Raw genomic sequence first — 13,770 nt, forward strand, 5'->3', positions numbered from 1 at the left:
ACCTTATTCATGTCTTGGACATGGCAATATATATTTGAAAGAATTAAACAAATTTAATGCTCCTTCCTACCTTGGTCCCAGTTCACACAGTTAGGAGTTAGATGAGTTCACACCACTCTGGTTTCTCAGCAAAGTCTGGCAAATTCACTGTATACTCCAAGTCACAGCTACCCCATCCCCCTCCTCTCCCCACCCCACTGGAGACTTAATTTTTATACCTCCCCATCAGGGAATTCTTCATCCCCACACCACTGTCCCCAGACAACCATCACAGATTGTCAGCTAAACCCAGATGCTGAGGAAGGGGCCTAAACTGATACAGAAATTAGTATATCCTCAAGGCTTGCCTTACACACAGTTGACCCAGTTGAATCCTCAGCGTCCCTTATGGTCCCTGAGCACCACCAGGAATAACCTTTAAGAACAAAGCCAGAGGGCCGGAGAGATAGCATGAAGGTAGAGCTTTTGCCTTGCATGCAGAAGGACGGTGGTTCGAAAGCCCCGGCATCCCATATGGTCCCCCGAGCCTGCCAGGAGCGATTTCTGAGCGTAGAGCCAGGAGTAACTCCTGAGCTCTGCCAGATGTGACCAAACACCCCCGCCCCCAAATCAAGACGTTGGAACTGAGAGTTAGCTTAGCAGGACTGAGTGCAAGCCTTGAATGTGGTAGGCCTGAGTTCAATCCCTATCACTGCCTGCGACCCAGCACTGCTGGGCACAACCCCAAGCGCAGAGCAGGGAACAGCTCTGGAGTACCAGCCTAGTATCCCCCAAAAAACAAAAGCAAAGAAAAGAATGGAGACAGTGCAGAGCCTTAAGGTGCTTCTCTTGTATGCCGTGGACCTCGATTGGATCCCAGTACCATATATGATCCCCAGAGCTCCAGCAGAAGTGATCCCTGCGTGCAAAGCCAAGAGTTAGCGCTGGGCACCTCTGGGTGTGGCCCCCCAAAACCAGATTCGAGTGCACCAAGGTACTTGGGCACGGGCACCGAACTTGGTGGAGACACAGGGCGCCCAGAGCAGCCTGGCCCCGAGATTCACAGGCGTCCTCTCTGCCACTAGGCGTCCCGGGACAGTCACCACTCGCCACTAGACAGTGAACCTCCAAATCTCCCTTGAATCCCCCAAGCACCAACCAGGGCACCAGGTAAAGCTGTGCGCTCTCCAAATCTCGTCCCTGTGCAAAGAAAGGCCCGGCTGGGCCGGCGGGCAGGGCAGTCCTGGCCCGGGCGAGTCCTTGAAGTCTATATTTAGAGGCCACCCTCCCCCACCGTCCGGAGGCGGGCTGGCTGCAAGGGGGTGTGCGGGGGAGCCCCGCCTCCTCCGGGCGTGTGTTTGTGTGTGTGTGTGTATGCATGTGTGCGTGTGGGTGTGTGTTGTGTGGGTCCCGCGCGAGTGGCGCGTCTCTTCTCTGCCTTTGAGCCTCTTGCCCCCCGAGACCCGCTGCGGGCCCCAGCGCCCTGCAACCCGGCCTGGCGTCGTGGTGGGCCGACATGGGCGCCGAAGAGGAGCTGCTGCGGATCGCCAAGAAGCTACAGAAGATGGTGACGAGGAAGAACACGGTGAGGCTGCAGAGTGCGGGCCATTGCCCCCGCCCCAGTCCAGCCCCGGAGTTTCCGGGGGCGCGTGCTGGCCGTGCGCCCAGGTGACGCGTGCGGGACACCCGGGCCCGACGGAGGTGCGGCTGCACCAGGCTCCCCGTCCCGTCCGGGCCCCTCGGGTCTGGGCGCTGCACTGAGGGTTGTGTGCATGGTCCCGGGCGGGCGGGATTTGCACTTGGTTGCAAACTCAGGCTGGTGCGCTTTTCTCTCTGGACATGTCTTGGGATCCCTTTTGGGGGGTGTTTTGTGCAGAGCCCCCTGGAAGAAGCAAAAGACCAGACCTGAGTTAAGAAAGTCTTTTGGAGTCTGGGGGATGGTGGGGTTCGCGTCGTGCGGGAACAGGGGTACTGAGGGAGAATGAGGGGACCAAATTCTAGGTGACTCGAGAAGAGAACTTAAGAGGGGTGCTGTGCGGTCAAGCCCGCACCCCCCGAGTGCGGAGCTGGGAGAGAGGAGGCCGCCACGGATGCCAGCAAGGGTTGTTTGCAACTTTCTCTTTCCTTGGCCGCCTGAAGCCGGGCGAGCGGGCGGGGTGGAACAGGTGTGGGCAGCAGCCAGCGAGGGCCAGGGCTGCAGGGCGGGCGGGGTGAGGGGAGGACCGCCTGGAGGTCCCAGCTGAGGGAAAAGGGGCTCAGGGGTGGTTTAGTGAGGGGAGAAAGGGATCCGGATGTTGGGTGGAGTTGAGTTGGTGGGTCCCGACTTTGGGTGCCAAGTGTCAGGAGCCCCAATCTGCAGGACTAGGTGTAGTTAATGTTTGATTCTCCTGGTGATCTTTGCCTCAGCCAGGCTCCCGCTGGGTACGGAGCCAAAGAAACTTGGCCTTGGGTGTGGAGGGGCAAGGGTTCAGCCTCACTGAGGAGAGAAAGGAAGAGAACCTGTGGGGATGTCCCCACTCTTGGGCTTGTCCCAGGGTCGTCCTCCTGCTCCCATGCAGGAGCTGCATTTCTAGCATTTTCTCTATGTAACCTTAGGAGTTGTTGTTGATGGTGGTATAGAAATCCTAAGGGAAGTTTTAGAGCAGGAACAAACTTGAGTTGGACACGGGTCAGGAACGAGGCATCAGTGGCATTCCGTAGAGCCCATTCCGTAGTGTCCGGTCTGTGTCCTGAGAAAGAGCTTCAAAGTTTCTGTCTCTTGTTGCCTTTGGTCAGGAGGGTAAAGTTAAGAGAAAAGCAAGCCAATGGGCCAGGTGCTTGATAAAACTGAGAATAAGACCTGATTTTATGCAGCTACAGTTATAACAAAACCCACAGTTCTCCCCCACTTCCCTCCAGCCTCCACCATCCCATACGAGGATGCTACAAAATCAGTGACAGGGCCTCAGTCACGGGACGTTTTACTCAGTGGTTGTGGCAAAGCTCAGCCCAGCTCTCAGAGCTAAGTTCTACCAGTTCGGGTAGATAAACTAAGCCAGGTCAGGTATTCTCAGTCTGTTCTTCAACAGTGCCACGGTCAAGCCAGGGACTTCTGGGAATGGAGTGAGGAAACTGGAGGAAGAGGAAGGTGCTTGTTTGGAAGGAGAGATCTGACTAAGGAGGGAGATATCCCGCCTCCCTCCCTCCTCTTTATGCCCCGCAGCCCACCATTCTACTTCTTTCTCTGGACCTCAATTTCCTCCTCTGTGAAACGGGGAGAGGAAATGGAGTGCCTTGGAGATGGAGGCCTGTGGACAAATGCAGAGCTCTCTGGAGGGAAAACTCGAGTCTCACCACAGGGTCCATGCAGCGCAGAGTCCGTCTGCAGCCACGTCTGCATCTGGGCTCTAGGCAATATCTGGGTGGGCACAAAGCTCTGGGCTTGTGGCCGAGAAAGGTGGGGCCTGCTGTGGGAGGGAATGTGGGTCCACCCAATGGTGGTTTTGGAGAAAAGGACACACTTCCTTAATAAGACGGATACTCCACGTTGCAGCTGAGACGGGGTTTCCCTGCCAGAGACTGCAGTCTCAGTAACTCAGAGCTTTCACCAAAAGCTGTGAGCACTTCCCAGCCCCAGCAGCTTCAAACCTACAACTCAGTTCACAGACACATGATCGCACATAATAAACCGAGCCGAACGCACTGAGCCATACCCCTTAAGTAAACAGCCAGCTACAAACAGCTGCATATGCCACATGGCTATGGACACTGATATGACAGGTGCTCTGACCCCTATAAGATAAACACTGACCATCCTATTTACAGAAAGATCATGTAGGCATGTGCAGTGATCACAGCCATGGAAAGCAAACAGCCATGCTACCAAAGGCATCGTCCAACAAAAGCAAATAGACTCTGTACTAGGAGCTGCATGCTCACAGCTCCACATCTGGACCAGAGCAGCAGCTGCAAGACAACTTGTCTGTGAATCCAGACACACATCTACAACACCTGCACTGAGTGTGTGAACCCAGGTACAAGCAGAGCTCACAGCTTTTCTTCACCACAACCCAATTAAAGGGTTGGACACATAGACACCCCTGAGGAGTGAGCTATAAACAATCTAATGCTGATTACTAAATATTCAGGAATCTTTCAAAGTCGGTTGTTATAGACAGCAGCCCTTACTTTACAAATTCAATGATATGCTTACTTTAAGTGTTAAAAGCACAAGTAACAGGGCCAGGCCAGAAAACTCAAGGATGAGGAGGCACTTTGCATGCAGGAGCTCAGGTTTGTTTTTTTGTTTTGTTTGTTTTTGTTTGTTTTTGGGTCATACCCATTGACATTCAGGGGTAACTTCTGGCTATGAGCTCAGAAATCGCTCCTGGCTTGGGGAGACCATATGGGACGCCAGGGGATTGAACCACAGTCCATCCTAGGCTAGTGTTTGAAAGACAGACACCTTACCTCTAGCACCACTGCTCTGGCCCCTGGAGCTCAGGTTTTATCCCTGGTACCACTTTGTATCCCTAAGTACCACCAGGAGCAGCACCAGGCATGGCCACAAAATAAAATGAAATCACAAATGTGGGTCACACACGTAATCATCATCATGTAATTATTTTTCTTTTCTCTATGACCTAGAATAGTGTTTCCAATATGACCTTCTGTGAGCCACCAGCCTACTTGGGGAGAAGGTCACAGGTCAAAATTCCTTCAGTGTGAGACCATAGCATAAGATTAGGAGGTCAATTGGTAGGATGGGGGACAAACGAAGGAAGAAAGCAAAGTCAGAAAGGGGCCTTGGTCAGAAAAAAATGATTGAGCAACACTAGCCTCGAATTTTGTTTTGTTTGGTTTTAGATTTTTGGGTCACACCCAGTAATGGTCAGGGCTTACTTCTGGCTCTGGCTCAGGACTTACTCCTGTCAGTGAGAACCATGAGGACCTAATCCTAGGTCAGCTGCCAACAAAGTAAGCACTGTACCCATTGTATTATTGCTCCAGCCCTGACCTGGAGATATTTCTTATCTTTATCATTTAGCTAGGATAATACTAGGCATGGGGCCACCCAGATCTTCCATTTCCCCTTTACTCCAGTGGCACTGTGTTGGTAGCTTAAATTTGGAATACTTTTACTTTTTTTTTTTTAATGACCCTTTTCTTTTTCTTTTTTTTTTATTTTTGGGCCACACCCGGCGGTGCTCAGGGGTTACTCCTGGCTGTCTGCTCAGAAATAGCTCCTGGCTGGCACGGGGGACCATATGGGACACCGGGATTCGAACCAACCACCTTTGGTCCTGGATCGCCTGCTTGCAAGGCAAATGCCGCTGTGCTATCTCTTCGGGCCCATACTTTTACTTTTTTGAATTTGGAATACTTGAGATTTTTTACTTCCCAGAAATTTGAAGACACTACAAATTCTCTTTTTTCCCCCTTGAGAACTGGTTATTACACTGTACATTATACTTGTTAGTTGATAGTTGCTGATTGTATATGCCTGAACAGATGTGTTCATTACTAAACAGTTTATATAGTGGTTCTAAACCAAGAGGCTTGATTTTGAATCCTAGCTCAGTTCCTTGTAATTTGGGGCATATCATAACTTTGTGCTGTTTCTTGGATTTCTTTTCTTTGAAAATGCCAGACTTACTAGCCCAAATCTCACTGGGTAGTTATAAGAATGAAATGAGGTAATGAAATTAAAAAAACCTAGGATAGTGCCCAGTATTTCATGAGTTTTCATAAACAATTCACACCGAAATGCCATCCACAAACTGACTTCACATCCATGACCAGATCACACCTCTGAACACCCTGTAAACCTGAGTTCTAAGAGAGGCTGTAGCTGGCCCAGTGCAGCCTCTGGATGTGATCCAGGGGAACTGGCAGGCAGGGTTGGCAATGAGGCAGGACATAGGGCATATAGGACACAGTCAGGGTTTGGCAGTGGCAGCAGGAGGCCAGGGTTGGCCTCATGAAAGCTGGTGGAAGAAAAAAGAAAGCTGGAATGGGTGGGAGGTGGTTTGGGGACCAGCAGGTTTTTTGTTTTGTTGGCAGGGGTACAACTGTGTGTGCTTTCAAGCTTATTCCTGGCTCTGTGCTAAGGGATAACACTTGGTTGTGTTCGGACTAAATAGGATGCCAGGATCAAACTTGGGTCAAGTGCCTATCTACTGAACCATCTCTCTGGTCCAACTTTCCATGCATTCTTTTTTTGTTTGTTTGTTTTTTGGGCCACATCTGGCAGTGCTCAGGGGTTACTTTTGGCTCTGCGCTCCTGGCAGATTTGGGGAAACATATGGGATGCTGGGGATTGAACCTGGGTCTGTCTCGGGTTGACTGTGTGCAAGGCAAACACCCTACTGCTCTGCTATTATTGGTCCAGTACCCCCTGACCACCCCCCTCCCCCATCCCATGAACTCTTAGCGATGGGGAATCTATGATTTTGATAGGGTTTTGTTTGTTTGCTTGTTTGTTTTTTTGGTTGGTTGGTTTAGTTTTGTGAGTCTGCCTGGCAGTATTCAGGGCTTATTCTTTTTTCTCTTAATTATTTATTTAAATATTGTGATTTACAAGGTTGTTCATAATAGTTGGGTGTTTATTTCCACAGTTACAAAATGGTTCAAGATTGAGTTTTAGTCACTCAATTTACCTGGGGACCGCAGGAGGCAAAGTCAGGGTGATCCTTGAGTGCAAAGTCAGTAGAAAGCCTTGAACATTGGGGGTGTGACCCAAACAACTAAAACAAAACAAAACAAAAAGATTCCTCTAGGGCAGGGCCACAAAAATGTTGTACAGAAGGCCGTTTGCAGCCTGCGGGCCACGAATTTGAGACCCCTGGTTTACAACATCCTTCACCAGTGCACATTTCCCACCACCAATGTCCCCAGTTTTTCTTGCACCCACACCCCTGCCTTCTCCTCTGCCTGCCTTGTGGCAGACATTTTTCTTCTCTTCCTCTTCCTCTTCCTCTTCCTCTTCCTCTTCCTCTCCCTCTCTTTCTCTCTCTCTCTCATTCTCTCTCTCTCTCTCTCTCTCTCTCTCTCTCTCTCTCTCTCTCCCTTTTTTCCCTTTTAGACACTGTTGTTTGCAATATTATTACTGAGGGGTATCATGCCTATCACTTTTTCTCCTTTCTGCACCCAGTTCCTGTCCAGAGCCATCATTTCCAACTAACATTGTCATAGTGATCCCTTCTCTGCCCTAACCGAGGTTTGTCCTAAGTTAGTACATGCAAAGCAGACGCCCTACCGCTTGCTCCAACACTCCAGCCCCTAGAAAATTTTATTACTTCTTTTCTTTTCTTTTTCTTTTTTTTGTTTTTTGTTTGTTTTTTGGGTCACACTTGGCAGTGCTCAGGGGTTACTCCTGGCTCTACGCTCAGAAATCACCCCCGGCAGGCTCGGGGGACCCTATGGGATGCCCAGATTCGAACCATCGTCCTTCTGTATGCAAGGCAAACGCTCTACCGCTGTGCTATCTCCCCAGCCCTCAAATTTTATTACTTCTACTTTATCCACTCATCTGTTCTCAGCAAGTAGGTTGTTTCCAAATTATGGCTATTGTGACTAGTGCTGTGATAAACATAGAAATGCAGAGAGAGGGCTTTCATCTCACACAATGCTTGCGTTGTGTTTTTGGGCTCCTAAGGTATTTCTAGGAGTGGTATTACTGGATCATATGAAAACTCAATTTCTAGGGTTTTTTTTTTTGGGGGGGGGGGTGGTCGCACCTGGCAATGCTCAGGAGTTACTCCTGGCTCTGCACTCAGAAGTCGCTGCTGGTAGGCTCTGCGAACCATATGGGTTCTGGGATTCAAACTGGGTCTGTCCTTTGTTGGCTGCACGCAAGGCAAACACCTTACTGCTGTGCTATCGCTTTGACCCTCAATTTCGAGTTTTTTTGAGGAGTATTCATATTGTTTTCCAAAAAGACTGAACAAGTCATTATTCCCACCATCGGGGCTTTTTCTTTTTTTTTTTTTTTTTTTTTTTTTTTTGGTTTTTGGGTCTCACCCGGCAGTGCTCAGGAGTTACTCCTGGCTCCATGCTCAGAAGTCGCTCCTGGCGAGCACGGGGGACCATATGGGACGCCGGGATTCGAACCGATGACCTTTTGCATGAGAGGCAAACGCCTTACCTCCATGCTATCTCTCCGGCCACATCGGGGCTTTTTCTTAGCTCTGTGTTCAGGAATCACTCCTGGTGGGAACTGAGGAATTATAAGAGGCACCTGGGATTGAACTCCTGGTTAGCCACATACAAGACTAAATTATCTCTCCCTCTCCATCCTCTTTTTTTACTTTTTAGTTTGGGGCCACACCTGCTATGCTTAGAGCTTAATCCTGACTGTGTTTACGGGACCAGTTGGGGTACTAGGGATCAAAACCAGGTGGGTCAATGTACTATCTCTTCAGCCCCGATTTTTTTTTTTTGTTTTTTTGTTTTTTTTGTTTTTGGGTCACACCCAGCGGTGCTCAGAGGTTACTCCTGGCTGTCTGCTCAGAAATAGCTCCTGGCAGGCACGGGGGACCATATGGGACACCGGGATTTGAACCAACCACCTTTGGTCCTGGATCAGCTGCTTGCAAGGCAAGCACCGCTGTGCTATCTCTCCGGGCCCCAGCCCCGATTTTCTAATCAGCATTTCCTTGTCCCCATTCCTCCCACTTTCTGCTCTTCTCATGCACCCAGGGTATAAAATCACCCCATGCCGTATTTCCAGCCCCAGGTGAATGGGTCTAAAGAAGTATAACATGAAGAATTAATAAATTAAGCAGGACCAGAGAGATAGCATGGAGGCAAGGCATTTGCCTTGCATGCAGAAGATTGGTGGTTTGAATCCCGGCATCCCATATGGTCCCCTGAGCCTACCAGCGGTGATTTCTGAGCAAAGAGCCAGGAGTAACCCCTGAGCATGCAGGTTGTGACCCAAAAAACCAAAAATAAATAAATAAATAAATAAATAAATAAATAAATAAATAAATAAATGAATAAATGAATAAATAAATAAATAAATAAAGCCAGTCAGGAGAAAATCATGGAGGCTTCTCATCTCTCCAATCCAAACTGAACTTTATTTATTAAACCAGTAAAAAAAATCATCAGCAGAGGGAAGGTTAAGTGAGAGAAAAAAATACCTATTCAAGTGGATTTTAACTTATCGTATCAAAGGGATAGATGAAAAGGAAAGAGGACGTTAGGAGGAGGCCTTTGTTTGGGGTAAGAGTTGGGTGTCATCTAACAATTTCACCCTTTCTGTTCAAAAAAATTTTTTTGAGAAGAGCTACAAAAGTTTTGTTCTGTTGCCAAAAGATGTACAATAAATCCCTAGAGTGGGCCCGGAGAGATAGCACAGCGGCGTTTGCCTTGCAAGCAGCCGATCCAGGACCAAAGGTGGTTGGTTCGAATCTATTTCTGAGCAGACAGCCAGGAGTAACCCCTGAGCATTGCCGGGTGTGGCCCAAAAACAAAAACAAACAAACAAACAAAATCCCTAGAGTGGCTGTTAATTTGCATAGGCACAGTAAAAGTTGGGGAAATAGGGGCCAGGAAGGTGGCGCTAGAGGTAAGGTGTCTGTCTGCCTTGCAAGCGCTAGCATAGGATGGAACACGGTTCGATCCCCTGGCGTCCCATATGGTCCCGCCAAGCCAGGGGCGATTTCTGAGCGCATAGCCAGGAGTAACCCCTGAGCATCAAACAGGTGTGGCCCAAAAACCAAAAAAAAAAAAAAGTTGGGGAAATAAAAAGAAAAACTCCTTTAACAGTAAGTAAGGTGGTGAGTTGTAATAAGCATCATAGGTTATATATTGTGCATAGGGCATACATCATTCTCAAAACAATCAGCTTTTTCCATTTTTTTTTTTTTTTTTTGGTTTTTGGGCCACACCCGGTACCACTCAGGGGTTACTCCTGGCTATGCGCTCAGAAGTTGCTCCTGGCTTGGGGGACCATATGGGACGCCGGGGGATCAAACCGCGGTCCGTCTGAGGCTAGCGCAGGCAAGGCAGGCACCTTACCTTTAGCGCCACCGCCCGGCCCTTTTTTCCATATTCTTGTCATACATATCACAAAATTTTCTTCTTAGACTTCTCTGAACATAAACATTAGAACCTTTCTGCAGATATACTTAATTTGAAAATTCTTAAACATTCTTACATTGAGCTTTGTAATATGTCTATTGCATACAGTTACAGTTTGAAAATAAGTTTGCTAAAACATTTTTATAACAAGCACTGTAATAAGAGTCTATAGCATCCAAGTTCCTTTTCCATCAACTTTTGTAGAGAAAGACATTAGAACATTTTTGCAAACGTAATATGAGAATAAAGTTGCTAAAAAGTATACACAATCAAGTATCACAACAATTGAAGAACATTCGCTAGGATAGCTGAGAACCATTAAAAACTTAACAACTTTGGGGCCAGGCGGTGGCGCTAAAGGTAAGGTGCCTGCCTTGCCTGGCTAGCCTTGGATGGACCGCGGTTCGATCCCCCGGTGTCCCATATGGTCCCCCAAGCCAGGAGCAACTTCTGAGCACATAGCCAGGAGTAACCCCTGAGCGTTACCAGGTGTGGCCCAAAAACAAAAAACAAAACAAAACAAAAAAAGAACTTAACAACTTTATGTAATTTCCTGGAACTGTGCAAACTAATATTAAACCACTAGAGTTGGAAACATAATTTTCTGTTTGCAGTGGGGCATAGAACAAAAAATTAGTTAATAAGACCTTTACAGGTAAAACACACAATTTAGCCAGCAATATAATGACCTATGCCAATAAGATTGAGAGATTAATCTAGAAGGAAGTTGCAGGAGGTTCTGAAAGCAGCTTCTCCTCAGTTAGGCTTCATCTGGGTTTGAATTATCTATCTTCTTTTCCATTTCCCTTCTGTGGTAGGCTACCGAGGTCCTCTGGGATGAAAATGTCTTTGGTACTTGGGCCAGAATCTGTGTTGGGGGACCTGCTAATCTCCCTTCTTTAGGTCCCTTTCAATGGGGCCTTCTCTTTGAATTCTACTCCATCTGTGATCTCAATAAATTGCTGCAGATTGGAGGGGCCAGAGGTCCTTGCACAAAGCACCTTTGGTAAAAGATAGGTGATGTGGGCCTCAGAGTCTAGGATGATGCTTAGACTCTTCAGCTTTCTCCCCTTCACTGCCTGCTTCTGTCCCACGTGAGGAGACCACTGCTACCTTGGGTGGTGGGGCAGCTGAGTGACAGATGAGAGTAGCATGAAGCAGTTCAGAACGGGGGCCACATGCACCAATGTTCCAGTAACAGGCACTGCACACTCAGTCCATCTGAGGAGGCCATCATCGTGATAGTCCACCAGGGGATCAAGTCACTCACTACCATTGGGGGCTTCTTGAATCCTATTCAGGCACCAGTTGTGAAATCATCCTACATTGTGAAATCACCCTACATTATAAAATCACATCACACATTGTATTTCCAACCCCCAGGTAAATGGGTCTGAAGAAGGGTATCCACAAATAATTAATAAACCAGTCAGGTGCTCGCTTCGGTAACACATATACTAAAATTGGAACAATACAGAGAAGATTAGCATGGCCCCTGCGCAAGGATGACACGCAAATTCGTGAAGCGTTCCATATTTAAAATAAATAAATAAATAAATAAATAAATAAATAAATAAATAAAAAAAAATAAACCAGTCAGAAGAGAATCATGGAATCAGTTTGCTTCTCACCTCGTGGTCTCTCTGCATGCCAAGCTAATGACCTTTCTTTATCTAACCAGTACAAATTCACCAGGAATGGGTAGGTCGGGTGAGACCCAGGTGGACTTTTAATATCAAAGGAATAGATATAAAATAAAGAGGAAGTTAGGGGAACACCTTTGTTTTGGATAATAGCTGGGTGTCATCTAACACAGAGGGCATTGAGCAATGTGCTGTGCCCTGAGTTTTCAGAGCTTCAAGAAATTCTCTTTGAGCAGAGGAAGGGAAGTGTCTGTCCACACAGATTCTAGAACCTGAGAAAAAGCAGCTCCAGAAAGTCACTCCTACAAGTCCCATCCCCAAGTGAATGGATGAATAACTAGTGCACACATAGCAGATATGGACTCAGCAGTACAAAGGAACTGATTATTTACACTGTAGCATGGACAAAATAAATTATCTCAAAATAAATTCCTAGGGCCAAGGAAGCTAGATAGTAAAGCTCATTTTGATCTCTTTGTATAAAGAGATCATTATCCAGCTTACACAGTCCTTTGTAAATCAGGGATGATAGTCTAGAAACTCCTATACACTTCTGATGTAACCCTGGTGGCCCCTAAGCACTGATAAATGTGACCTGTGTTTTATAAATTTAAAAATAGTAATAATAAGGGTAATATTGGGTCAGATAAATAGTAAATAGTTGTATTTGCCTTGTATGTAGCTGACCCTGGTTTGATCCCTGGCACCACATATGATCCTGAGCTCCTCTAGGAGCGATCCTTGGGTACAAAGTTAGAACATTACTGGGTATGATCCAAAAAGTTTTAATAAAAAATATGGGGCCCGAAGAGATAGCACAGCGGCGTTTGCCTTGCAAGCAGCCGATTCAGGACCAAAGGTGGTTGGTTCGAATCCCGGTCCCATATGGTCCCTCGTGCCTGCCAGGAGCTATTTCTGAGCAGACAGCCAGGAGTAACCCCTGAGCACCGCCGGGTGTGCCCCCCCCCCAAAAAAAAATAGAAGTAAGCTCACCTATAGCAAAAGAATGAAAAATAATGGTGGTATGGGCCTAGAGTAAGGAGTTCAGTGAGAACCCATTGGGGCACAAGGGAATTTTGGAAGATAATAACTATGACCTTATTATGACTGTGGTGGTGGTTTATACCAGTATATGATTTCAGATCTCACCCAACTGTGGCCTATGGCATATGTGGTTTGTTGTATACCAATTATGCCTCACATAAGCTGTTTGAGGAAGATCTCTAGTGCTTAGCCTACAGAAAGAAGCTCACCATGGGGAAGTGAGGGATGCACACATATACACATAATACATGCATGCTTGCAATAATCAGAAGCAGAAGTTTGATCATTATAGAGGAAGAGCTGGGGCAGAAGGATATGTGAGTGGAAGGAGTAGCAGGAACCTTGCACTGAGAGCCCAAGCCCATGGTCAGGCCTCTGGCCTGCTCAAGGGGCCATATGCAGTTTAGTGGGGGGAGAGGGACAGCCAAGAGGAGGTTCGCAGCAGTATCTCTCCCTGTCTCCACTCTTGGTCCCTGCCTGTGCTGCTACAACTATCAAACTATCTCATCATGGGAACAGTCTCCTCCCTGCATTCTGCTCCCTTCTTTCCCATTGGGATAGTGGGGAAGCTCATTGACCTCAGCTCTAACTGTGGTCTCCCACAGGAAGGGGCCCTTGACCTTCTGAAGAAGCTCAACAGCTGCCAGATGTCTATCCAGCTCCTCCAGGTGGGGTACAGATGGGGAGTCCTGGGAGTATTTCAGGGGAATGGGGAACCTTTCTGAGGGAAGGGAGAGCTCTAGATAAAGGGAAAGAATTCTATGGGTAAAATCTGGGAGAAACTGGGCCCGGAGAGATAGCACAGCGGTGTTTGCCTTGCAAACAGCCGATCCAGGACCAAAGGTGGTTGGTTCGAATCCCGGTGTCCCATATGGTTCCCCCGTGCCTGCCAGGAGCTATTTCTGAGCAGACAGCCAGGAGTAACCCCTGAGCACTGCCGGGTGTGACCCAAAAAAAAACCAAAAAAAAAAAAAAAAATCTGGGAGAAACTTTTGGGGTAGGGACCATCCTAGGAGGGCCCCTTGGTCTATAAAAA

General features: G+C 47.6%; 1 protein-coding gene and 1 non-coding gene across 2 annotated transcripts in view; both read left to right on the forward strand.

Moving 5' to 3' along the window:
- The first annotated feature begins 1,347 nt into the window (after positions 1 to 1,347).
- TCEA3 (transcription elongation factor A3) overlaps positions 1,348 to 13,770 on the forward strand; it is a 45,688-nt gene continuing 33,265 nt past the window's right edge. Inside the window, exons 1-2 of the mRNA XM_049774923.1 lie at positions 1,348 to 1,564; positions 13,340 to 13,402. Of these exons, the coding sequence (XP_049630880.1) occupies positions 1,496 to 1,564; positions 13,340 to 13,402 (132 nt within the window). The 5' untranslated portion in view covers positions 1,348 to 1,495. The remainder of the gene's footprint in view (positions 1,565 to 13,339; positions 13,403 to 13,770) is intronic.
- On the forward strand, positions 11,481 to 11,587 carry LOC126012949 (U6 spliceosomal RNA). Its single transcript, XR_007497290.1, has one exon. It is a non-coding gene; the product is annotated as a U6 spliceosomal RNA (small nuclear RNA).

This window comes from Suncus etruscus, chromosome 6 (assembly GCF_024139225.1).
Source record: "Suncus etruscus isolate mSunEtr1 chromosome 6, mSunEtr1.pri.cur, whole genome shotgun sequence".
NCBI lineage: Eukaryota > Metazoa > Chordata > Mammalia > Eulipotyphla > Soricidae > Suncus > Suncus etruscus.